A 27,934-nucleotide genomic window follows, 5' to 3' on the forward strand; every position below is an offset into this window, starting at 1 on the left:
TGGCACGTTTACTATCCTAAAAAAAAATTAGTTAATGGGATGATGTCCACAGTGCCCAATTATTGCATCACTTTGTTGATACATAATAATGATCAATACAATAATAACTCTGGATATACCCTATAGGCTGTAATAGCTTTTTTGAATGGTTCCATTATATAGTCAGTTTGCTTTTTAACCACTGTTCACATTAAATTACATTTTGCTATTTCAAAGCTTACAATTTCATCAGCTGGTAATTATCTGAGGCAATTTTTATAGCCCACTAAAGGGCTAAGAGGAATTGCACTGTCTTAATACTATCTTTATAAATAACAAAGAAGAAATACCTATATGCTGAAGAACTGGCAGAAGGATTTGTTTTTAGGTGTAGCCGAGTAAGGAGTGAGGGAAAATTTTGTTCCACAAGAAAGTGGTTGATCTGTATGTATGTGTATATGTGTGTGTGTGTGTGTAAAATTTTTTTTTAAAAAGAGAATCCTAACAGACATAGCATTTCTACTTAGGAAAAAAAACCAAAAACAAAACAACATCCCTAAATTGGCTTGGATCAGGGTTGACATTATCTCCATGCAAACCACTTGGCAGGCATTTCTACTTAGGAAAAAACCAAAAACAAAGAAACAAAAAAAAAACAAAAAAAAACCCAAAAAAACAAAAAAACAAAAAAACCAAAACAAAACAAAAAAAAAAAAAAAAAAACAAAAAAAACACCAAAAAACAACAACAAACTGAAAAAAAAACCAGCAAAACCTAAGCTTTCATTAACTCGGCCAAAAGCTATACAGGAAAAGATGCTAGTTCTTCAGTTCTAAATTTCTGCTTATTATCTCTGTCCAGAGCTGATAGCTAACTGGGAGATTGTTTGAAAGCCATGAGTTACTTGTTAGGTTTCAAACGTCCTAGGAAAGGATATCAAACAAAGTTACGTTTGCAACGTCATTCTAACTAATGTGATCTTAAGAGTGACCCAGTCTTATGTAGGACAGGAATCATCTGTACCATGAATTGCTACCAGCTAAAATACAGTTCTTGCAACTTGCTTAATTAGCCACAATTTACAGTAGTGTCCTAATGAAAAGACTTTTGGACGGGATGTAGGAAATAAAAATAGGATAACACTGGACTCTGACTAAATTTATTCAAATGACCATGGACATTTCTTGTTTTGGAGAAGTTGGCTCAAAGTGTTAGGAATAAATCAAATTTTTGATTAAATATGGTCAGATTATTATTTTTCACAGTGATAGATGGTAATTATTGTTGTTATATGTGTGACTTCTCTGCAAGGATAATTTTCTTTGTAAGATTGTTATAACTTCAAACTTCTTTAATCCATATAAGAGCTGCATTCTTATTGTTTTTTCTTTGTGTAACTTTAGCTGCTTAAATACAAAATTTATAACTTTTCCACTGGTAGAAAGATGAAATTAATGACTCTTGGCTAAAGCTCTTCTGGTGACATTTCAATGATATTTCTCTTTTCTTCAGAAGATATGCAGATACAACTCCATATTTCCCTAGGAAAGGACTCTACTTAATTTTAAAATGCATAGGCACTGTGCTAATTTGAACACCTTGGAAGGTCATGCTTCAATGGGAACATAGAAAAAGACATAAAAGTTTAAGTCTCTCAAAGTAATTCTGTTTTGTATTACTTTAGCTGCAATGTTATTACTCAAAAGACTTTAGCACAATTTATTCTGACTCTCACATGTTGCCAATTCAGAGTGGAATGTTAGGGAAAAATGAAAAGAGAAAACACAAAGTTATACCTTCTGTGGGTGACAAAAACATTATTAACGTGACCCAGCCCGTTGCAGCCTGGCAAAGGACAGTGTGGCAGCTCCTGTTTGTTCAGTTTCCAGGATAGCGAAGACCCATTGACAGGACTCTCCTTCTGTCTCTTGGCAGCCAAAGGACAACCAGAAGCAGTGCGATGAGAAGTGTATTTACCTGATATGTGACCTTGGCCATCACAGCCTATCACTGGGCATCTACAGAAACACAGCAAAAGAACCCCCATTTTCACTGGAGAGAGCAGGAAAAGACACACTCAAAAAATCCCAAGAAAATAATTCTGGCTGCCTTTGCTTCTTTGCTTTAATGGAGTAAGTCTTGGTCCCTGGTGGCACACTGTACCAGGGCATCCAACTCTTGTCAAGCTGGGTTATGGGGGTTCAGCTGATCTTAAAATAAGGCAATTTAAAATAATGCTGTAGAGACTAAGAAAATAGGACATTCATTTAGATATTACAGGAAATGAAATTTGAAATTCTATTACTGGCAATAAATCACACTTCTTCAAGTGTATGGAAAGTCAACACTGTCTCCTTTCTATCTTGGTTTCTGGTATGAAGCAGAGGGTGGGTTCCTGTAACTGGAAAACTCGCATGGAAATCCATGCAAGTATGTGCAAAGAAAGGAGAGGGAAATTTTTGTGCTGCTCTGTCAGTGTTATGCAGTTTCGCATATATCGTTAACAAATATTAAGACAACATTCCATACAACTAAGTCTTCACTTCTATATTCTGGCAGTTATCATTTACAAGTTTTAATGGAATGTGCATTCAAGCCATGACTGTAGTGAATCTCTACTGAGTTTCCAGTTTTCACTTTAAGTGAAATTTTCTTTCATAGATATAGAAAAGGTGTGAGACTTACACATATTTAAGTTCTCTGGAACATATTTTTATGGTGTCACTCTGATTTAATTAGCTGACATGTTTCACCTCAGTCAGTAATAATTTGTCTTCATTTTGCCAAATTTTTCAACCAATTGGCGCTTGCATAGCACTCTTTAGAATAATTGGAGCAATACAAGTAGATACAGCAATCCTTCCTCACTGTTCAGTCTCCTAGGTGATGGACTCCACCAACTCCACAAGAAGCAGAAGCACTTGGTTTGGTTCCAGCTCTGGGCACTGTTCTCACATGGCTGAGAGTAACTGGGGCATCTCCCTATGGTTCCTCAAGTCCTGAACTCTCCCAGGCTATTTCTCCCCTCCACTGGTGGTGGACCCCTGCTTCTGTACTCACTTAAGTTCAGGGTCTTCTTTTTCTTCCTTGGTAGGAGTGACTTTGATTCCGCCTTTCCTGGCACGAGGACAGCCAGACAAGCTGAAAGAAGCACACACAATAAGAGCCACCTCCTTTCTGCTGCTGCCAGCCGAGAGCCCTGAGCACTGCAGCCCCATGTGATGGGGTGGTTGTTACCTTCTGTGGGATGCATAGTTCCCTGTCACATGGCCAGAGCCGTCACAGCCAGGTGTTGGGCACCTATGGAATAAATCAGGAAGCTTACAAAATACAGTCACAAAGATGCAGAGTAAATAATGTGTACAATCTATATTTTGTCTAGAGTGGAAGAAAGAAGAGCTTTTGTTGAATAACTAAACCTATCTCTCACTGTTTTAAGTTTGTTTTTCTTTAATAAGCAGACTTCCTTTTTTGGGTAGGTGGGTTTTTTTTTTTTAATAGCAGAGTTTTAATATAGAATGTGAAATATATTGTATATGATCTGTTGATTTAATTAGTTTATATAAATGTTTGCATCAAACATTTTTCCTCATACAGAATCAACATTGCAAAGAGAAGAAAAAAGCAGCTTGATATAGATCTATCTGTAAATTTGCTATTATCTGTTTGTTTGTTATTGGTATGATGCTTTCAGGTAGAGATATAAATAAACATTTTGCCAGTATTTGCAGAAAGGGAAATGAAAGCAGAGAAGCAGTTTTACTTTTGGGCATCAGAATTTGAATTTAATAATTTGTGTATTCTAGCACTGTAAGCATACCACAGGACCATCTCTTTCTCATTTAAGATTCAGTTGGGTGTTCAGCTGAGCAATTGGATTATGCTTATTTCTCATAGTTAAGGGGTTTCTCTATGTATGTGCCACAAAAAAGCATTTTCAAGTATGAATTTTTAATACTGAAACATCCATACAATAAAAAGAAAGAAGCCTGCTGGTTACTGTGCTTTTGCCAGAAGGCTGGCAGGGTGGGCTTCTTGCTTGCTGTGCCCCAAAAGCCAGCTTGAGTCAGTAGGTCTTTCCACTGACTTCTGTGGGATTTGGAGCAGAACTTCACTGGTAACACCTTCCATCTCAAAAGTACAGAGATTTCTTTCTTTCTTTCTTTCTTTCTTTCTTTTTTTTTTTTTTAATTTTTTTAAGGCTGTTGTGGAGTGGTTTGGTTTGAGGATTTTTTAGAGAATATTTACATACCTCAGCAAGCAAAGCAGCACCAAAAAACATTTGCCTTAGGAGTTATTCCAGCCTTTTCTATGTTTCTGTATTATACAGCACAAAGTTCTTATACTAAGCAACCTTAAGGGACTTTGAAATGCTATTATTTTTACAGAGTTCAGAATTACATAACGAGTTGTACCAAATAATGTAGTACTGAACAATTGAGGAATCTTGCAGGGTTCAATATGCTCTTAAGGGTCTCAGTTGTTACTGAATCTTTCCTGAGTTAAAGAGATTCGTGATTTCATCTAGTCATTGGTAGGCTGCCATGGAAAACACCTACAAATATAATGGTAATAGCACATCTGAGTGTGCAGGTGCATCTCTTCACAATATATTTAAAACTAGTTTTTTGTGAACAATTAATTTGTCAAATCTGACTTCTTTTGGACACGAACAAATTTATGCATTGATTCAAGTAGAATTCAGCAAATTATTTCAAATGAAGAAAGGGGTGACTTTTTTTTTTAAAGATAATATCAAAACATTTCATAACCACACTTAGTGAACAAAATATTTTTGGCAGAATGAATTGCCTCACACTGACAGCAAAGGTAAAGGTGGGGGTTTTCAGAGTGCCAGTACATGCGTGACTGTGTGGAAGTAAATGTTGACCTGTTTAAGTGTGGGACAAGGACTGGGCACAATGTCATGTGGAGCAGGCAGCAAGGGCAGATGTCTGGAGAGTGTGAATGCTCAAAAGTAAATCCACAACACCTGCCAAAAACTAAGGAAATTAATTTTGGCTACTTGTTTTATCTGATGATCACAGATGGAAGGGCTCCCTGCATAGACTGGAGGTGGACTTTAATTCAAGAAAAGCTCTTTGTGTGAGACATTCAGATCTGAAAGTCTGGGGATTGTGAATATACTTATAAAGGACACTGAACTAAATTTTATATCACCCCATCTGTAGTTACCACTTCTGGCAGCAGACAGATTTCCAACTGGATTGGAGTCCAAGCTATTCTGGAGGTCACTGAAGATTTCAGGCTGAGATATTGTCAGGACTAATGAATGTGTAAAAGGATATTTCATGTGGGCTACTGACAAATAAGTAAAAAGCTTCATTAGGAAGACTCTTAATCTTGACGACTGGGTTGGGTTTTCTAAATATTGGTTATATCTTTGTATGGATTCCAGAACACAAAATACGCCAAAAACCTATTGCCTTTCAATCAGTAATGTTGGGGAATTTTGTCAGCTTTTAAGTGGTGTTTGGACTGGTGTCCCAGCTCAGAGAGTCATCCTCTATAATCAATTCCTGTGCAGAGCCAAGAAAATAAGATTTACATCGAAGGGCCAGAGGTCTCAGGACATCAAATTAAGAGATGTCAACCCTCAGGTGGGTGTAGGTTACAAGTTCTTTTAGAATTCTTCCAAATTTGTTATTCAAAAATAAATCAGTGATTTCACTTATAAATTCTTGCAAATGGGCATTGAGTACCTCCTATTTTGTCACTTTCTCCAAGAGAATTGCTTTATCTTTAGGATACAACTTTTACAACTAGAAGTAAAATTTAAATGCTGAGCTGCAGGTTTAGGAGCACTTCTGGTATATTTTTTCCCTCTAAAGCTCACCAGAGGTGTTTGGTATGAACTGTAGTCAAGGCAAATCCATAGAGGTCAACTGAGAAAACCATTTTCTGAAATTTGTTACACTTCCTATGTAATATAAATCAGTATCAATGTTTTATGTGTAACCCATGTAGAAAAACTGCTCAAATCTCTCCTAAAAATTGGCATTTAACCACTGCAAAAATGAGTCTAAGGTTAGGACTGACCACCTATTCCTAAAAGTTTCTGAATTGTAAGTAAATACCTCTCTAAAGTACACATTTCAAATTATTTAAGGCTTGATAAGCAAGCTCTTTGATTAAATAGGATATCAGCCACAATTATCCCTTTATAGCTTTAAAATCTGAGTCATCATCAAACTTATTATGTTTTAAATTGACCACCTCAGATTGTTCTGAGCAGCAAGAATCCTCATATAGAAATTTTCTTGAATCTGAGTCACAGGCCCACTTTCTGAGCAGATCTTCCTTATTTCCAAACTGTGGATCACATGGAAGCCTTGTATCTTTGCTGGCATAGAGTTTCATAATTAAAGCCAAAATCTTATCTTGATTCTGGCAAATTAAACATGAATAACATTTGGAAAAAATACACAGCTTTTTCATATTCATGCCTAACTACATGAGGGTACTTTCCTGGCCTGATTCTATGAGCATTTATGCCCTCTGCTCACAGAGAAATGCTACAATTAACTATTGATATCACTATACCAGCACAAGCATGATTGCAGCATTTTGGAAAAAGATTTAATTTAGACAGAAGCAAAGTTTTGTTCAAAACATCACCTGAACTACGTTTGCAAGAACCTAAATTAAGGTGGTACATTTGTGAAAAATAATTTTATTTAGCCTTTTTTCCTTTTGCAAATTGTCTGTGAACAGATTTTGATTTTTGCTCTTTTTCTAGTTAATTGAAATTAAATGCTAACTGCGTTATGCAACATATTTCTGTCTGTGAAATGTCTATGAACTTTGACTTTGTCTTTCACAACTCACTTATTATACATGGCGTACAGTGTGCAGTTTGTCATTTAAGTCATATGCTGTTGCTCCTCTTTCCTTATGGCATGACCAAAACTCTAGAAGCTTTAGTGGAAAAATAACCATATTGGTATGCAAATTTACTTATTCACACATGAATGGGGCGGGGGGGTGATGCATGAGGAGCAACTATTCAAAATATTTGTGTGAGTGTCTTTGGATGGCAGAAAGCCAATAAAAGCAGGGACAAATATATATGACTCAGCAAATGACTTCAAATTTGTCAGCATTTTTGCAAGCCAGTTCCTTCCTAACTGTTCTGCTCTTTTAAAGCAAACTAAACCTAAATTTTATACCTTTGAGGATCAGAGATGTCAAAAAACGCAGCATTGTGCCAGTGTGCCAGTTTACCTACTGTCTTTGTGAACTGCTTTGGACAGCTGCCTGTATAAATGGTCTTTCTTTGCTATTTTGCTGCATCTCCTGTACATTCAACCTCAGTTCAGCATTTCAATTATAACTGAAGTCGGAAGGCTAGGGAATAAGACCACTAGCATTTGATCTGGGGAAGCCAAGCACTGCTCCAAGCCTAAATGTAGTCAGTTCTGCTATTAAAACCATTAGAAAAGGAAAATAGTGCCACGATCAGACTTTATTTTCTTTTATCTGGACTAGGGATGAACCTAAAGGACAGAAAGGACAGTCACGGGGTTCTCCCCTTTTTACGTGCATTCATGAATTTTTCCAAGCCATCTATTATGGGATCCAATTTACAAGTTGCAGAGGGAAAGCTATGAAAGAACTCTAATTACCCTTCCCTTTTCCCCACATCCTTATTGACAAAGCCAATTCAATAACTAGATGACTGGTTGCCAGTGCCTCTCTTGACTACAGATTTTTGAAATATTCATATGTCCCTATACATCTGTCTATATAGCAAAGCCTGCACAGTCCTTTTGTAAGTGACATTTCATGGTGAGAATTATGCCAGCACAAAATCATATGACTTGATGCCTGCTTCAATGGCATTAAACTCATAGTATAGGGCAGTGAGAAATAAAAAAGGATTTGCAGGTATTCTGGTCTCATTTTTAGATTTATTCTAACTAGATTTATTTCTTACTAAATAATTCTAATTTATTCTATCTGGATCAGTTGTCAGATCTGTCTTATATATTAGATTTTTTCTATTCCTCTCTCATTCAGAAATACTGAGAAAACTGCATCTTTCCTAGTGTCCACAATTTTTGCCCCCCCAGGCCCTGATTAATTAATGAAAATGAAGGGGTACAAGAATAAAGAAAGACAAATGGAGAAAGTAAACTTTATTTCACTCAAAAGCTTTCAAACCAATTCACTCCACTTTTAGAAAAAGGTCTGATACCACTCCGAGCAATTCAAATTTACCACTTCAATAACACAGGGAACATGTTTGTCGAAGATAAAGAACAATAACATTTGTGCTATTGTTAATACTTACTTGAGCTCCTGAGAATTAGCAGCCATAAGGGATTTTAATGTCTTGTCGGCTAATGGGCACCCAGAAACACTGAAAAGAAAACCTGATGTGAAATATTTTACCAAACCAAAGCATTTATTTTTGTCTAAAACATGAGCATCCAGACAATATATGATTTCTATTGGTTAAAATTATACTCTCAAATATTTATTCTTGGCAAAGAAGGACCAGCATAAGGCTGTGGTTCTTAAATCACTAAAAAAGTCATTTCCGGACAAAGGTTTCTAGCCCCTGTAAAGCTTTGCTATGAGGGGACAGTGGCACACAGAATCCATTCTTTATGTTTCCTATATGAAGGACAGCTAGAGGATCTGGTCCATGTGGTTGGTAGAAGGCAGAAAACACTTCTATTCTGCTCCCAAGGGAAAAGCAGAAAATTGTTTTTCAACACCTAGGTTGACAGTAGGCTATTTTGAGAAAAATATTTAATATCCTCAGGTTATAATAGCAGATTATGAACTTCAAAGCCATTCATAAAGAGGTATGCAGAAACCTCATTTATAATCAGATGCAATAGCATCTGTATAGAGACTGCTTGTACACTCAGGGAAATGCAAACTTCACTAAATTATTTTTCTGCAGGTCTCAGCTGAGAAATGCAGCTACAGTAATAAGCATAGCTGCTTAACTGCCTCAGTGTATTAAGTCCCCACCTCCACAAATATAACAAAATCAGGAAAACCGGCTGTGTTTCTCTGTGGATTATTTTCTGCAAACTGTTTTTGAACACTTGTCCATGGTTAGTACAAAAAGGTTCAAAGATGACAAAGATGACAAAAGTTAGTACAAAGGTTCAAAGAGTTAGAAGTAGCTCTATTTCCTGTTTTAGGCTTCCTGTTGTTTCTTACCTGCGGTGTGAGGCATAGTTTCCTGTTACATGGCCACTACCATCACATCCTGGGGTTGGACAGCTATGCAGAGAAGAAGGAATGAGAAATTAAAGTGTATGTAATAGACCACATAGCTCACCATACTCTGCAGTGAATTATGTAATGATCCTTAGGGCAATCACGTTCATCACTACACACTGTCACGACACTGCACTAATCTAGAAAAACTTCACTTCTAGTTTTTAATTATTACTTGACACAGAGAGGGAAAGAATTTTTCTATTTTCACAATGCAAATGATTCAAACCTTTATTTTATCTGTGTAGAGTTACCTTTGCATTGGTATTTTTCTTATAAAGTGGGTTCTTAAAAAAACTGTTTTATTATTGGCACAAAATTTTCACAGCAATTCATAAATGTTGGAGCTGAAGTTTCTGATCTGACCTCCAGTATAACATACTGGAGGCCAGAGAACAGTAATATTTAAAATAATTTCTTTCCCTTCTGACTAAAATAAGGCACTTTCTTTAGAATCATATCCAATATTTATTACTAATACATGTGAGAAAGGTGTTAGGATTGCTTGCAGAACAGAGAGCATGTCAATAGCGCATATCTGAAGTTCTGAAAGAGAACAAAACTTTCTCAAGCTATTTCTCAGCTGAACTGAGAAGGGATACAAAGGTGGTTGTTGTGGTTTGGGAATGGCACTCTCCAAATTAGTGTTACCACCAAGACTCTCTAAACCATAGGCTGCTTGCTTGCCCCCACTTCCTCCTTCCTCTGCAGGTTCAAGAGTAGAATTGGAGGTACAAGAGGTGAAAGCCACATTTCAAGATAAGAACAAATCACTGGAAACAGCAATGAGATAACAAAATGAATGGTAACAGCAAAAGTATCCCTAAGAAAGTGCACAAGATAGGCAAATAATTGCTCAGAGCAGAACTGGGGTTACCCAACCGCTCCCTTTGCCAGGCTTACTTGACTGGGAGGAAAACCTTCTCCCTGGGTGAGGTTGTAGAATAACCCCCAGGTGCCAACCACCCCAGCTCACGGCTACTGTGAAATTTAACCCTGTCCCGGCTGGAACCAGGTATACGTTTAACAGAACAGATATACTCATTTAAACCAAGAGATGCAGGCATGCTGGAGAAGATGCTATAGCTTCTCTTTTTCCTCAGCCCTTCATCAATTGTAACACTGAAGTCAAGCTGGGATACAGTCCTCTGCAAAAGAGGAACGATACCAAGAAATGCAACTTGTGCATGGATGGGGAGGTGAATTAAATGCACCTTTGTACAGTACTTTGAAACACTCTAACCAACACTGGAGAGTTACCTTATAGAGAATGGTTTTTCCTTTACTGGGACTATGGATAAAAAGGGCAAGTAGTTGCTGCACAAAAACTGTTAGCTAGTGCTCCATGCCAATGAAAATAGGAGTGCCTGAGATGCTCACCTGGCTATTTTCTCTGAGCTGGCAGAATGTTAGGAAGTTTTTCAAATCTGTAAAAAAGCCTTAGGAAGACATCAGCCTCATTTTTACAGCCCATTTCAACCTGAGTGATGCTGTTATGGCCAACAGAATTTACATGGAAAAATAGAAAGCACATGCTAGACGGTGGGATTCATACAGTAGTTTGCTCCAACTGTGCTAACCACGTTCAAAATTTTTCTCTGCAAGTGCTTATGTCATTTTAAAAGCTTCCTCATGATGGAGCCAAGTGTACTGAATTTTTCAGCGAAATATCTGAGCTCAGTGGGATCATAAGAATGTAGTCTGATCTCTATATTGCCTATAGATTCTTCTGATAAATTAAAACTATTCTTTATTTAATTTTTTGGTGCAATTACATTTTAGATATCCATTTTTAGATACTTTTTGAACCACTGTGTGCTCATCATTTCTCTAGTAAATACTTTGGTGTTATTATTTAGGAGGTTAGAAAAGTATATTACAGGTATTTCAAAAGAGATCAGTATCACAAAGGAATAAATACTACAAAAGAAAAGCCATTAGCCTTCAGCAAATAAACTCTCAGTAATTTTTGTATGCATTTGTTTCAGAAGAAGAGGCAAGACAACCTGACCTGTAGCAATTTAGGTCATGAACTTTGACTGCAGATATAACGTGGTGAGTAGACAACATGCAGACTGCATACATGAGGGAAAAGAATCGCTCTTCACAGCAGCTTGCCCCAGGGAAATGTAAATTCTAGAGACAGAGGCAGCTCTAACAGCTTCAGTGCCAGTGAGTCTGGAGAGCAGGACACAAGTTGGCGTGAGGTGACTTTATTCATGGGTGAGCCTGCAGTTATGGGCTATCATCACTAGGTGATATGGACCACACTTGTTCAGAGAGACCTGCTCTGTTTTGGGACAAAAAGATATGTACCATAAATGATTGCTGAGTCCTGGTTGGTAATATAGTGAAAACTCTATGTTAATATCAAAATTATATTGATGTGAACCCAAAGCGATTTTGTGAAGAGCCTAGGTGAGATTTTTAATAAGTGACTTGTGTTATGAGCTGCTTGGGACAATTCTAGGAAAAATTCTAAACTGAAGCAAGCTGTTGTATGCATACAGATTTAATAGAATTTATTTGCTGTTATAGATAGTAAAGTTTTGGAACTTAACACAGAGCAAGTGCATCTCAGTAACTGGGAAAAGAGGGTATTAACTATAGTCCCAGGGTGTGAATTTCTACAGCCACTGAATTTTCAGCAGGACTGAATAACTAATTCTGCTTGGAAGGAAACAGGTGGAGGACTTAAACCTCTTTCCTATGGGTTGGAAAGCCACATTCTGTATTGTATTTTGTCTTTTTATGAACTCTGAGTGTTTTCTGTCTGAGAAATCCTAACTGCTTCTACACAAGTTCTAAGCAATGGGCCTATAATGACAATTGTTCAGTTAAAGTTTATTTAATTATATAAGCATTAGCAGAGGCAATCTGTAGCATGTTATGAAACTGTGTGTTTTGTAGAAGGAATTAAGTGCAAGTGCCCACTTGTTACCTATCTATCTGAGGAATAAGGAGTGGCACCCAGTGTAAATTTAGTCATTAATCTATCGAGACCCCCCCCAGGCACATCCTGGCTTGTTGCAGCTCCGAAACTCATGTCTGCATACCCACGATGTGGAACTAACTACTGGCAGAGAATTGTGCAAGTCTCGCTGCTCAGCTCCTGCAAACCTACTTCAAACCAGAAGTCAGAACAGCAGCATAGCCAGTCTTTACCAGGGCAAAGGAAAATGCAGCATTTTTTTGTGACTCACGTGATGAGTTCCTTTTTGAGATCTCTTGAATGGAGCTTGGGTTTAGGACTGGGTATGGAGACATCTCCTGGGTACTTCTTTTCCTCCATGTTTTCTGGAGAGCTCACTGGATCTTTCTGAAATATTAGATGAGAATGTAACAAAAGGTTTCTCTCTTCAAGTCCTCCCACACATTCAAGAAACAATTTAATTTGCCATGGCAAGAAGAAAACTTCTTGTAAACATTAAAAAAAAAAAAAAAAAAAAAAAAAAAAAAAAAATTAAAGGATGGCGAGGAATTAAGAAAGTTTAGTATACCATAGTTTCAGGTTCTTACAGGCAGACATTTAAGAATGTTGTGTAAATATTTCTGAAAACAGATGCTAGTTTAAGCCATATATAGGAGAAATTTGTGTTTGTGTTATAAGATGGTGATAAAGGCCAAAGAAAAGTACACAGAGAAAAGAGAAGTCATTGTTGGTAGAGCCAAACCAGACTTTGGCAGTTGTGTTCTTTTTATTTGCTGTATAAGTACATTGCTGACTTTTGAATGCAGTTGAAGTGGTGACCATTGCACCATAAATTACAAAATTGCAATAATAACTTTTAAAAAGTGTTATTTACATAAGCAAATGTTAATGTAAAGCTTTTTAGGTCTGTGGAATGGAATGTCCTGTTATCTTATTAAAAGAGCAGATTCTTGTTAAAATAAAAAAAAAACATAAAGAACAAAACAACTTTGAAGCTTTCTTAACAGCAGGCTGCTATGGGTAGTTCTTGATTTCTACTATTTGTAGATCTAAATCATCACTGCTACCATGCTGTTTGGTGGATGGTATGAATCATGAGCATTCACTCCATTGGGAAGTCATTTTGGAAACTTGGAGCCCTGGAAGGAAATTGCATTTTTATTTTCTGAAAAATCTTCTATTGTCATTTCAAAACAACTTGGTTTTTACTATTTTGAGACTTGATGCCTTCAATTATTATTATATTTATGAAAGATAAGTATTTTCTTTCTGGGGGGGGGGGGGGGGGGGAGTTTTTTGTGGTTTTTTTTTTTTTTTTTTGGGGGGGGGGGGGGGGGGTGGAATGTTCTGTAGCTATTTTATCATTTAAGAGTTCTCCAAAGCTTGTAGAATCAATTATCAGACCTCTATGAATCCCTTCTTGGACTTCACATTGGTTTTGTGATTCCATTCCAATACTCAGGTGTTTCCCAGAGATTGCCATCTGTAGGAGCACAAACTGCTGCCCATGGTTGAGAGGGGAAGGTCCCAGCCTCTGCTAAACCCAGGGCACTGGTGCCATGGATGCTCTGGGCTTGTGCAGCTGACAAATGTGCCAGGACAGAGGAGCAGGCTTGTCTGCAGAGCTGTTAGCACAGAGTGCAGGGCTGAGTGGAATCTGGACTGAAAATGGAGTTTCTGCCTCCTGGGTCTTGTAAGCTCTGCAGGGGTGTTTCTTCTGATAAAGCTTCCATATGGTCCTCAATTCTGGCAGCTCATCTTTGCCTGTTTGGAGGCTGGATCCTCAATATGACTTTCTTCTGCATGCTGCTGCTGGCTACCTACTGCCTACTGTAACTCACACTTCACATACATATAAAAATGATGCCATATTATTGCTGTATCAATTACTACTGATTTTTTCAACCACATTTGTGGGGTTAATTTGTTTGAGAATAATCTAATCGGATACAAATATAGAAAGCAAAAATACATATATTCAGCTTTACTAAACACTCTTTCACAGTAATTAATGAATCATTATTTTAAATAAATGGAAAAACCCTTATTTATTTCAGGCTTGGGGAATTATATTTCTGAAGGAGAACTTCAGATAAGGAGCATCAGATAAAATTAACAACTACAGAATGTCTTGATGTTAGTGCAGAAATAATAAATGATTGAAAGTCTTCCAAACATGGAAAGTAAAATGCTAAAATGCAAAAGAGGAAAAATGGATGTCAGTTTTGTTCAAGATCCAAGAAACACCAAAGATACTTTTCCGAAGTTGGGGTAAATCTTGCTTCCAGTGGCATATGGGGTAATTTTGGCAGTGGCATATAGTGGTGATTTTGCCATAGGTATTTGAATTCCTGACTACTTCTATCCACAAGTTCTGACCTACCTTTCTTACAAACATATAAGTGCAAGCAGGGATCATCACCAGTACGAGTTACTGTAAAATCAAAATTTCCCCAAGGAAACAAGAAAAAATGCTAACCCCCTGTTGCTAGCTAGAAGGGATCAGATGTCAAAATAATTTCAAAAACAAAGGTAAAATGGTTTCCAATTAATTTAATGGAGGTTAAAGAAGGGTGGTTTATCAGTTTCCTAACAACTAACTCTGCCGGGCTACATCTGCATCACTGAAATTACATGTTTGTCTAAAAATTTAAAGCATGCCTTGCCTGGATCCTATGTATCTAAACCAGGCATACATCAGCCTCTTCCTCTTTTGAGAGTAGCCTGGATTAGGGGGTGCTTAAAAGCACTCCACTGTGATCCTGATCTGGGCCATGTAGCTCAGGATGCACCTGCAGCACACCGGAATTGCCATAACTGTTTGTGCTGCAGGCTGTGTTAATATTTTTGTATGTGTAACTTGTGTTCTTTATATTAAATGAAAGATACTCTGATCTTTTGCTGGTGATGGATCAGAAACTTTCTCTGTGTATGTGTGTGTGTGTGTGAGAGTTATTCATCATGTCACTGTCTGATACCTGCTGCACAGAGCAGATTGATGGAGAATTATGTATATCCAAGGCTTGACAAAAGACTACAGTATTACAGTTCACAGCTTCATTTCACTGCTTCTTTTAATAAAAACAAGATTTCATGGTGAAGACTGACAGGAGTACACCTATAGCCCCCAATATAACTGATATAGAGGGTTTAGAATTGCAGCATTTTCATTTTCTAGTTTTAAATAATTAGGGTTTTTTAAAAATCTTAATGGTGAATTTCCTGATTTGAGCTGTTAAGATTTCTAATTTTTAAAACTAAAGCTGTACACACACATACAGAAACAACAACAATTTTATGCAGTTTTTTTGCTAGTATATTTCCCTGGAGTAAGGGAGATATATAGACATTTAAATAGGTGACTTCTTTAGTCACCTTTAGTAATTTTCTTAGTTCCTTGAGGAACGCTTAGTGTTATTCAAGCAACATAAAATTACATATGTGTAGAATTTGCGAAATCAGGACAGTGCAAAGGAAATGCAGGCAAAGGAATACTGAAACTCTGCCTTTCTACAACCTTACATCACTAAATGTGGCCCAAAAGAGGTTGCATCTGCCTGAAACACAGAAGATCAGAACTAAAGAACAAATGCTTTTTGATCCGTTGCACTTAAGACTAAAAGTAGACCATTATATCTTGGCTTGTGTGCTTCTCTAGCTATTTATCTTTAGAGGGAGAGATAATCCTTTGGGAAAACACCTTTACCACTTCTCTCTTTCTGGTATGTTGGGTGATGATCGTCACAGCTAGTCAAGCCCAACTGTATGTATAATTTTTCCTTTTCCATTTGAATGGATTTATAGTTAAATGCTAATAAAATCTAAAGAATTTCAGACTAAAAGAAAAATCAGAGCCATCCCAATTGGTCCAAGCACTACTATTTCCTGCAAAGAGCATGTGTGTATTCATGCATGCACACTACTGAAAGAAAGCAAGCAATGATACTCCATTAATGTACAGATGGAAGTTTATATTGATTTCAGCAAAGACCAGAACATAATGGTAACATGAATAACAGATAATAGCATCTGGCACTTTTAACATTTTTAAGCCCTGAAATCTTTGGAGAACTGACAGTTGAACTAACTGACAGCTCTAGTTATTTCTCAGCGCTTTCCTTTTGGAGAGATTTTGAGCTTTTTCCAAATTCAGATTTTTTTTTTTAAGGGGGCATCTGGACAGGCTATTTTGCTGAGAGAGAGAGAGACAATATTTTCTGGAAATTACCACCAAAATTAAGCAACTGTTGTGCATATGAACCAGATAACAATGAATTAGAAATAGATATAATCAGTCATTTTCTTTGCATAAGGATAACTGCCAGTCTTTGATTTTGAAAACAGAGCCTCTGGCCCTGTCATCATTGGATGTATCAAGGCTCCCTGGGACAGCAAAATCTCACAGCAGAGATCTAGGGCCAGGTCCTCAATTAGGAACAAAATGGACAGTGTCAAAGCATCAAGTGCAAGGGGCATCAGAGCCTGAGTGCATTGGATCATTATGTCCTGTTGGGTAGCTTAGTTGCCTCCAATTCCCTATGCTGGAAAGAGACAGGGAAACATCCAGACACCCATCCTAGCCTTGTGAAAGTCAGGCATGGACTGGGGGGGATGTGGAGGTGCTCCTGTCTTGACTCTTTTGCTGAGCTGTGATGGCAGCAGGGAGGAGGAGTGACATGACAGGTCCCTTGCCAAGTCTGTGACACCTCTTGATCCCAGCAGCAAGGCAGTCCTCTCAAAGCTGGATGTGCTTGCTCATCATGCAGCATGAACGGGAAAGGGCCTGAGCCGTCATGCTCCAGCTTCAGGTCAAACCCACTCCAAAACTCTGGGACACGGATTGTTCTGTCATTGGTGAGATAAAGACCATCACTATCCCCAAAGGGGAGACTGAAAAGGCTTCAAGACAACCCAGTCTCCAAGAAATGCAAGCTTTTTCAGTGGACACATTGCAACCTTCTACCCAGTGCTGATAGATTTTTTTCCTCATGCAGCTGAATTATCTTTAAATTCCAGGTGTATTTTGAATGCCTTGATCCCCTAACCTCAGTTGTAAGTAGCTTTGACCCATCTATGTCTTCTTGAAGTGTCAGATTTGATATTTGGACAAAAGACAATTTCATATTAATATAATGATCAAATTCTATTACTAGATATATAAAACCAAACAAGTATAAAAACTTCCAATTAAGACATCTTTTAGTTTGTTTCTGAAAGCTGTAACATAGGCTTTTATCTAATCAGCCTTTTAAAGAGCTGGTGGTCCCTTCCTGATTTAAGAAAAATGAAAGCAGTCCATATCCTGAAAGTCAGGCTCACGAGAAAAAAAATATATTAAATCGAACTTGCTGGCAAAGTAGAAGAACAAGAGAGAAAGGCCGTAGTGGACTAGGCTGCCTTGTTTTCAAGACAGGATAAACAGACATGGAAGAGCAAAAACAGAAACAAAACCAAAATAAGGACAATTATTGATTTGGAATTGACACTCTAGAAGATTGATCACATAAGTTGCAAGTTGGAGGTCTAAGACTCAGTGGAATAAATTTATTGCAGTGTGTAAAATAAAAAGTTTTCCAGTGAAGGTTTTAAGGAAAGGTTTTAAGTATGAGTTTAAATGCTTAGATAAAAAGTTATCTAGAAGTCTAAAGAGTTGATATGGAAAAATTTTCTTTTGTTTCAACATGAAAAAACTCTCTTGGTTTGTATTTATTTGTTGGGGTTATTTTTGTTTTGTTTTTCCTTTTTCCCTGGTGATTGCTAGTCCATTTGGGTGTTTGTCTTACAAGACTGAGCCATTAGGAACAAAATTTTAAAAGCAGACTCTAATGATGTTAACCTTTGTTTCCCTTACCTTAGAGACTTGCAGACATTAACAGGTAGGCTCTGAAAGCAAGATTTTCCAAAGTGAGTAATGGGGTTTTTTTATATCCCATCCATAAAAACCAGATCAATGTTCACAAGCCTCTACCTGTGGAAGCTGATTCTCTTTAAACTGTACTAGATGGTCATAAAGACTATCATATAGTCTGTCATGCAAGGGAAAAGTCACTCAGAAATTGAAAAAATACCTCTTTTTCTTCTTCTTTCCTGCCATGGGTCTTGCTGTAGTTGATTGGTATATCCCAGCCTTCCTGTTCACAAAGTGCCTGGTAGAAGGCTGCATTTACCAGGATGCTACTTGCTTTGAAAGGAGAAGAGGAGGGAGTGGGAAGTGCTGTGCTGGAAGAAGTGAGAGGCATAACTTTGTCTTGGCTTCGATTCTTTTTCATGCTCAAATCCAGTGTGCCATTTTCATCCACTTCTATCTCAGCTCCCTGACATGCAACAGGAAATAGAAACATGTTTAGATATGGACGTGGTAAGGCTGTAAAATAACCATGTGGTGCTTTTAAAGGATAAATATAAATGCAAGCTTTTATTTAAATTTATCTGAATCTAAACCCAGCTTTTCGATTTATGTCAGTTAATGTCCAACTCTTAGGCAGACTTAAGAGTAGCTTCAGTAATGGTATCCCTGTAGCTCAGCTTAAACATAGTAAGTGGAATTTAAATAAGATGCCACTAAACCATAACCTATACACCCTAAATCTAGTTTTATTTAAAAAAAGTTTAGCTTTAAATCTTCTTGATCTTTTCACTCTTATAGAGAACTATGACCCCAATTCACAGTTAAAAGCATTAATGCATTGTTTAGGTCATCAACGGCATTACTATTACATATCCTCCCTTCCCCCCACACCCTGGAAACATTACAACATCTGCATCATGGAGGGGGAGAAGGAGGGGGAAAGAAATACATCTAAAAGTAGCGCAGTGGGAGAAATTTTCACTAGGGTTTTCTACATCACTTGAAATAATGTGCTGCCTTTATCATAATTTGACTAGGCCACTAAGGCACAGGTCTGCACTGCGACCACTAGACTGGGAGGTACAGGAGGATTTTAACGAGGTTCTCCGTAATGGAGATATTCTGCCTGAGTTAACAAACCCTTGGCTTCCTGGGGAGTACAGCAAAGAGCAGCCTCTAATTGCAGAGGTGTGTGCAACTGGGGAGAGACCCAACCTCTATTTCCAGTCTTGGAGAAGCTCTTCTGCTTACAAAAAGGGACAAATGCTGCTTGGCTGTACAAGAACAAAGGAAGGAAACGTCCCTGTTCTGCCTTGTGCCATTTGATCACAGAAAAAAGAGGACAAACTCCTCTTCTTGCAATGGTAAAAAGCTGCTGAAAGTGCAATTTACTAATGGAAGCAACAACAAATTTGCCCTCATGCTTAATATGCTACACTGCATATTGACATATTTTCTATATAAGGATGAATATAAGATTAGTCCTTGCTGTTGCCAACATTTGCTGAAGGAAAGTAGGGGAAAAGATGAAATGTGGCTTCTGGAGGACTACTCAGTAGTCTAGTTCAGTGTTTTCCTGAATAATGTGGAAAACATTCAAAGACTATGGAGATAAATAGCCACGTCAGAGACCTACACATAGAATACTGTAATTAACACTGCTCATTGTCATCACTACTATTTTTAATTTGAGTCACCACAAAGTATGGATAACACTTGGGAATTTGGGGTAGATGTGTTCAATGCTGTGTAACTGTAGGAGACAGCTGTATAAACCTAGATTTCCTACCTTGAGTAATATAATAGGAAACTCATGGTGCAAGTGCATCACTTGGATGTTGTGTTGTACATAGAAAAGAGTCAGGTACACCCAGGGGGCAAGTTTGTCTGTCTTTCTTAGTCCTCTTCATCAGAAAGACATTGGCAGGAGGAGCCCCTTTCTTTTTATGACCAATAAATATTACTGGGCATGATGATTAGTCAACCATCCAATTGCTAAAGATAGGGCAGTGAAACCTATCCTTGCTTGGGGATCTTAAGAGTTGTGGTGAAACAGGGAGCTCTTCCCCTGTGCTAAAAGCGTGATGTGGCCACACTGGCTGGACTGAGGGTGCAAGCTTCCTTAATGCAGCCTGGCCTTCTACCACTGCCAGTGGTGACTCATTTAAAGGTAAAATGTGATTGATTAAAACTCCTGAATGAGAAGGAAAATGCTGGTGGTAGGTGACAATTTAAGGCCTGACAACCTCTCTTCACTCAGCCAGTATGGCTCCCTTTTGCATCCATGAGCCTGATGCAGATGCCCACCTAGACCAAAGCACTACCAAGCCATCTGCTTGTCCCTGGTTCAGAAACTCAGGCACCTCTTATGTTTGCTTCTCCCACACAGCCAAGTTCACATTTGCAATCACACAGCTTAAAGAGAGAGATGTTTTATTATATTTATGGGAAGTAAATACACTTCTAATATGTTCATACTAAGACGCTTTTGTTATATCTTTCTGCCCCTTTTTAGTAAATAGTTTAATCTCCTGTGATAGTTTTAAGCCCTGAATTTGACAGTGCGGCTTATCCTGGATAATAACTTAGTAACCACAACATCTTATGCCATCTGTATAATATCAAATACATTTTTATACCAGCATTAATAAACCTTAGTTACAAAAATCCAAGATATTAACTATATCAGTGCCAAGCACACACTCCAGGATCTGACAATACAGCTCTGCCATGATCGCCCCAGTGTTTTTTGGCTTCATATTTGATATGTAACTCTAGCAATGAAACAGAGCTACAGTAATCAAGTTTAATGACCAATGTAAAGTAAAATGCTAAATATTGTAGTTACTGACATTTTTCATAATAAAAAAACTTGGGTTAAGTCTGCACAACCAACATTCACATAAAATTCCAGACCTCTGTGACAGATGGCTTAGGAAAGGAAGCCATGTGACTGGGCTGCAGCAGTTTTATAGTGCAAACCCCATAAATAGTGCAGATTCTCTCTACTGACAAAATATCAACTACTCAGAAGGCAACAGCAACAACAAGAAGGACCAAAAACAATCAAGGTTTCCTTCTTAATGCAACTTGACATAGAATAATGTCAGAAAATCATTCTCTCTGAGAAACAGATACCAATAGCCTCCACAAGGAGCTCTGACTGATAAGCAGAACATTTTCTAGCAGGGATATTTAAAGCTTTCTCAACACTTGCCTGAAATTCATGTAGAAGTTGAGCTGTCCAACACATACCTAATTCTGATCAGGAAAGGCTGGTTGTGTGTTTGTGAAGTAGCATGCAGATGGGGTTTAAGTGAGCTCACAGATGCACACTACAATTAAATAAAATCATGGGGAAAATATCCCCCTTTGCCCATTGCAGAACTGATCACAGGTTCACAGCATGGCTTTTTACTCAGAATGGTATAAAAGAGCCATTGCTTTGGTGCCTTCCTAGCAAACTCCAAATGGCAGAGCAAAAGGAGGGAAGACAGAGTTATTGCTCCAGTTTACATTCCTACTCTGATCCCACCCTCCTCTCAATATGTCTCCTTTGCTTGCTTCACCACATTTATTTTTACATCAATTTTTAAATGGAACTAAAAAGACAAAAATGGCAAATGGGAAAAGAATGTTAGAGCAGGGCTCTGACATGCTGACAGAAAATGGCACTTACTACACTTAGCTCAAGCTTGTAAAGGCTGTGTTCTCTTCACTGAAGGCAAGATCTTATTACTGTTGACTCTAGTGCATGTGTGAACAGGCCTATATTTATCCATTTATCATGACATATTTAAAATACAGCTACTAAAACAATGTAAACTGTTCTGATTATTCCTTAACACTGTAAGCAAAACAAAGACGAAAATGTATCTTAACTTCTTAACTTATGTTTGTTTTAAGCTGTGTAAATCTTTGCAGCCTGATTTTGATCTTACTCACATTTATATTTACACTGGTGTAAACCAGAAAAATATCCACTGAAACAATGAAGAAAAATCAATGAGCATGATAGGATACACATGGTAATTCAATTCAGGTTACTTCTTACCTACCACCTCATAAGTGAGTCTAATCCCCCCACCTCACGTTTTAGAAGCAGCTGGTAAAAGGATTCCAGAAAAAATATGAAAGAAAAATCATGGGAGCACATTTCCTTTATTCCAGTAGCTATTCAGTGAAAAGATGAGACACAAACAGTAATTTATTACAAAAAATGAAGTCTAATATAAATATGTAAACCAAAACCAAAAAAATGGTTTGCATACTCTCCAACTGTTTTGTAAAATGAAGTAAATCTTTTTTTCAGCCTTATCTTATGACATAAATATTAGGGAATATTTTCTAGTCCTTAATTAGGTCCTGTCCTTAGAAGCAAATTACAACAGCTAGGAAAATAAAGGATGCTAGATTTTTGTGTCAAATTTCTCCTCCATTTTTTCGTATGCTTTTGGTCCATCTGATCACTCATAACACTTAATAATCTCAAGTGTGTCTCCAGTAATGATTACAAGTTAAGCTTTATCTCAGCTGGATCAGAAAGAGTAAATTATTGTGTCTGCATGTATCTTATTTCAAACCTGTGACATCAGGGACATTGTGCCATGACATATAAGAGAATTCATGTTTTCTGGGGTTGGCATCAGCCACGGAACTTAATGCTAAGCAAGTCCAAAGGAACAACATGATCAATGATTTTGCATTCCCCCAGCAGTTCAGTCTGGCTTGGAAAGCTCAAAAGAGCTCTTAAGTTCTGGTATTGGGAGTAAATGAGACTCTTATCTTGTCGTGTGTCTGAATAATATTCTTAATACAAGTCCATCCAAAATGGTACAATCTTTCCTAATCCCAGCCAAAAAAAAACACATGCGCCTGGTCCTCAATTCTTCACACTTAAATTTAAGCAACTGAGTACTTCTGCAGAAAATTAAAATATTAATTTGGGTCAAAATGAGAAAAACTTGTAACAGCCCAACAACATCTGAGACAAAAATGGAGTCACAGTTTATGCCCAGAGCAGTTCACAAATTAAAAAAAGCTAGCCAAGAAGGTGCTTAGAGAGCAATATGCACAGCAGTATTACAGGATGGTACCTAGTGATACTCTTGGATGATTTTTCATCCTGTATTTAGGCTTTAAGGTATTTGGAGTAAAGTACTGCCTGACAAACATGCTGAGTGCTAACTACAGTTTTTAAATAATTGATGCAATTTTCACCGCCATCCGTATCCAAGAATGGAGAGATGACACAATTTTGTTCAAAAACTAGAATTTAAACTTTAAACATTTGTAGCAAGTATGATTTTATTTTTACATTTTTTGTTGTTGTTTTATTTAAAGGCATAGTGTGCATATGCCATTTTGTCTAAACAGGTGGGAAAAAAACCAAAACAGTCAACAAAATGTTTGGCAAGCAGTAGTGATCAGAACACAGATAAACTATTGCTTGCAGCTACCTCACTGAGACGTGTGTGGTGAGGGCTGCAAACAGGGGAGATCCCTGGAAGTTATGATAATGTGGATTCTTACACAGAGCTAGAAACTGCAGGCTAAGCCTCCTAGGGGAACTCTTCTGCTGACTTCAATGGGAGCTGAATGAAGCTACATAAACTGCAAATCAAATACAACCAGGAGACTGGCTTGGGATACTGACTGCAGGAGAACTGCCTGGTTGGGATTATATACAGGGGAAAGGTTTATTGCAGTCCCAGGCTGAATGGCTCTTGGTTAATGTGGTTTTAATTATTTTGAAAACTATATCATCAAGGTATCTGATGCTCTTACTGTTTTGTATGTAACTGACACATAATTCATAGCTAAGGTTTAAGATTTATTTTACTGCTCATTTCAGAATAAATGTGCTATTTTCATGGCTTATTTTTTAAATTATTATTTTTAAACTTGGGATGTTTATCAGATCACCTTGAATATAAGTCCTCTTTGGAAGTTTTTCTCACCAGTGGTACTGTTAATATGGAATGTGACTTCTCTATCCTTGCTACGCTTCTCTTTCTCTTTTGTTGTCTTGGACTCTCCCTTTTGAACTGACATGTAGAGAATGAGAAATACATGTTTGAATATCCATTAAATTATTGAAATTTGGAACTATGTTATAAGATACATTCACTTTTTCATTTAAATGTTGTTTTTATATACAGGAAAGTGGTGACTATTCAGGGTAAACCATCTGACTTTCTAGGAGAGGGACAATGTTTTGGTGGGCAAAAAATAAAATCTAAGAGGCAAAAAGAAAAAGAGATACTTGGGAACACACTTGTGCTAAAAGGCATTGTGTTGTTTTCCCCACTTATTTAAGCAAGGCAACATATGCATGCCTTGAGAAAATACAAGAAAATGCCACTTACTTGAAATGCTTGAACTTTAAATTCTGCTTTCAAAACTTAGAAGCACAATATTTTTACATCTCTGACAATTGTGCTACAGGCAAAATATTTCCAGCAAGCCTGGGAATTCCTCTGCAGTCTTACATATCCTTATTCTACCACCACACAGCCTCCCATCTGTAAAGAACCATGGATTGGATTGCTGTGAGGCTGCCTGGTGCTCAAACACCTTTACAAGTCAGGAGCTTTGATCTGCTAAAGTATAGACAATGCCAATCAGGTTTTCTTAGAAAAAAGAATTAAAGGGTGTTTCAAGGGGCAGGGCTGAGACACTTGATACTGTGGGGCTCTGAACACAGCCACTCCACACTGTTATTTTCAAATGTGTTGAATGTGTGTGCTGTCGAGTAGAAAAAGGAAATATTTAACTCTGTAGTAATGTGTTGCATTATTTGAGTTCAAATACTGATAAAGTCTCAAGAGGGGTTTTTAATAATCTAAAAAATTGTAAGATATTCTAGCAATTAAACATTTACATTTGTGGCCACCACCAGCCACAAAACAACTCAGAAGCACTGATAAATAGCATTTTATTGTTTCATATTTTAAAATTAGAAAGTGTCTTCATTGAGAAGAGTCTGGCAACTTAATTCACAAAGTTTTGGGTTGAATCCAGTATGATCAAGGTAATAAATATCCAAAACCAAATAAAAATGTGTTTTGTGTACTCTTGGACACCAAATCTGTTTGGGGCTTACTTGTCTGTATTTTGGCCAGAAGCTAATTCTGAGTCTTCTGTCAGATGCTTTGTAGCAGTATGCCCTCCAGAAAGTCTGGCAAAAGTGAAGCCAGGCAGATAGCAAGGTAGGCAGGTGATTTTCTTTCAGGCTGGATTCCTGGCTGTGAAAAAGGAGTCAGCTATGTGCCCCAAGTGCCCCTCTGTATCATTACTGTTATGTTCCCTTCCATTCAATCCTTCCCCATGATTTGGCAACTGTAAAGCAGGTACATAGGAGAAAATCTTTGGGTTATGCCTGGTCCCTTTACTGCTCTTCTCTGGCAACAAAGGTCTATTGCTGAGGTCAGCCAAAGGCTGCTGCAGCAATTTAATCCAACCATTGGCATCAGTTTCCATTTCCCTACTAGAAGAAGTCTCTATTAAAGACTGATGGAAGAAGGTTTTTTGCAGCAGATATCAAGGATTGATCTGTCATTAGGAGAGGTTCTGTGAGCAGTCTTTGGAACAGATAATGAGTCACAGGGAATGCATGTAGACACTCTAAAAAAGTTTGCCCTGTGGCAGCTCCCAACGTTAATTTTAATATCCAAAACTTCACACAAAAGTAGAATTCAAAAGCAGCAAATTAGGGGATACTACTCTGCAAACGCACAAGGCTCAGAATACCGAACAAGGTATGCTGGTAGCAAAATTAATGGTTCCACTCAAAAAATAATAGCTAACCTCCTAGCAGTGGTGAATAAACCCTCAGCCAAAATACAGATCAACACCTGTGGAAAACACACCTAGCCAGAATGAGCCTTGTGAGCCTCAGATAACGGAGGGATAAGGTGGAGTGACACTGACTTGCAGAAAAACAGTTCATCTGTCTTTGAGTGCAAATATCATGAGCCAGAGTCCCACAGCAGAAGCACACCTGCTGTGCTGTGTTTTGACAAATGCACCTCTTTTCACTCCCCAATGACTTCTCCTTAAGTTCTTGTAATGACTCCTTCTTATCTACAAAGAGCTTTCAAAAGTTTCATTGCAGTGGAACATGTGTGACTTTAATGTAAATAATAAACAACAGTGCTCCCACACCACTGTCATCAGAAGAAAATCTTGTCTATTTTCATCAGCATTATAATACTATGTAATGGCACAGAAAATAAGGCTCACAGCTCACACAGCACCATTTGTATATCATAAAGATCTGTGAGGAAATGCAGAGCAGAAAACAAAACACGAAAGCCACACAAACATCTACAAAATTAGGCAGCTTTCCATTATGACAGACTTGCCCAAATTATCTATCTCCAAACGCAGTGGGCCTGATTCTCTACTCCTGCCAGCAGAAAGGGGAATGTTACCAAAGTCAGTTGTTATTCCCCCCTCTCCACCTTGCCAAACTGTTAGGGGCTCCAAACACAACAGACTCCATAGGTAGTTCTGTTCCATTGCTAGCAAAATATCTCCTTGATTAATCATATGATTTTTATATATATTTTTTTAAGTCAGTCTCCAAAATGATCACTAATGGCAGGTTTCAGAGGGAGAAAAATTCCCTCTTAAACAGATCTTACTCATTACCCACCACAGATTGTTGTTGGATTTCAAATAACCTTTTTCTTTTTTCCTCCCAGAAAACTCCCCCCTTGCAATTAGGGCTCAATTATGAAAAGAATTAACAACATAATTCCTGCTATTTATGTAGTTTTATCAGAACTGGTCACTGCATTACTGATTTTTTTTTTCTCTCTCTGCCTCTCTTCAAAAGAGCATGCAAACAGAAGCCTCCTTTTGGGGGATTTAATGCAGTCACTAACATGAAAGACAGTTTATTCGCACAGTTCAGTAGCTAGCACACCCTCCAGGTTCTTGGACTACCCTACCTTGGCAGACAGACTCTGTGGTTTGTTGGAGAGGATCTCTGCTGCTTCCCTGCAGCGGGTGGAAAGGTTCAGGATAGCAGCAGCTGCTGCTATGTGGGTGTCTTCACTACATTGACCGTAGCTATAAGAGTTGGCATGGCAAGGGCTCTGTGTGTGGGCGCTAGCACTAGGCAGTCGATTAGAAAATTTCACTGGATTTGAAAAATGCTTTGCTGTTGAAGAGAGATTTGATTAGCAATTGCATGTATGAAATTTTTTCCGTTAAATAGTTTCGCTTCTCAGACTACAATTTCATACATTAAAAAAAAAAAAAAAAAAAAAAAAAAAAAAAAAAAAATCAAAGATTACATTTAAAACAATCAATTTGCTATTGCCAGTGAGGGTTTACAGTAAAAATGCCTTCAGAAACACAGTAATTTAATTTTCCTTGAGGAATACACATCTGTCTACAAACCTTCTGAGATTATTTATCATTAATTCCGGCATTAAAAACAATGATGTCCAAGGAAAGACTGAGCAAGTATTAGTGTGGTCTCCATTGTGATTTGACCACCCCAATGGAAAAATGCAATTTTAAATGTGTTCTTATAAAGGCTTCCTCTTGGAGTTCCATTGTGCAAAAAAAAAATAAAAATCAACAGTGACTTGTCCAGTCTTAGCTAAAACAACACTGCTTACTCTACTTAGATGAATAAGTCTGTTACTTAAATAGCTTTGCTTATGTGACTAAGGAGAACAAAACCAGGCTCTTGAATGAAGCAGAGAAATCAGATAAAAGCATTACCTGTAAGGAACATTCAGTACTAAGTATTTTGTGGAAATATTTAGAAATTTAAGTCTAAAATTTCTAAGTCTTGGTTTACAGGCTTTTGTTGGCTATATTTGGAATAATACACAGATTTATTAGGCACAGGGAGGTCAGTTGAAAATTAAGTACTAACAGGTGAACAGAAAAGC

The 27,934-nt window shown here is 37.7% G+C and overlaps 1 protein-coding gene across 5 annotated transcripts in view; it reads right to left on the bottom strand.

Moving 5' to 3' along the window:
* Positions 1 to 27,934, bottom strand: part of ST18 (ST18 C2H2C-type zinc finger transcription factor) — a 167,665-nt gene that overhangs the window by 5,369 nt on the left and 134,362 nt on the right. For 3 of the 5 annotated variants that reach the window (XM_041412782.1, XM_041412781.1, XM_041412783.1), the window contains 8 exons: positions 26,978 to 27,189; positions 18,241 to 18,486; positions 12,444 to 12,559; positions 9,181 to 9,243; positions 8,294 to 8,362; positions 3,217 to 3,279; positions 3,040 to 3,120; positions 1,776 to 1,997 (listed from right to left, as the gene is read on the bottom strand). In XM_041412782.1, the coding sequence (XP_041268716.1) occupies positions 1,776 to 1,997; positions 3,040 to 3,120; positions 3,217 to 3,279; positions 8,294 to 8,362; positions 9,181 to 9,243; positions 12,444 to 12,559; positions 18,241 to 18,486; positions 26,978 to 27,189 (1,072 nt within the window). The remainder of the gene's footprint in view (positions 1 to 1,775; positions 1,998 to 3,039; positions 3,121 to 3,216; positions 3,280 to 8,293; positions 8,363 to 9,180; positions 9,244 to 12,443; positions 12,560 to 18,240; positions 18,487 to 26,977; positions 27,190 to 27,934) is intronic. The other 2 variants (XM_041412785.1, XM_041412784.1) reach the window with 1 other exon arrangement.

This window comes from Onychostruthus taczanowskii, unplaced genomic scaffold (genome assembly GCF_017590055.1).
Source record: "Onychostruthus taczanowskii isolate IOZ18803 unplaced genomic scaffold, ASM1759005v1 scaffold4, whole genome shotgun sequence".
NCBI lineage: Eukaryota > Metazoa > Chordata > Aves > Passeriformes > Passeridae > Onychostruthus > Onychostruthus taczanowskii.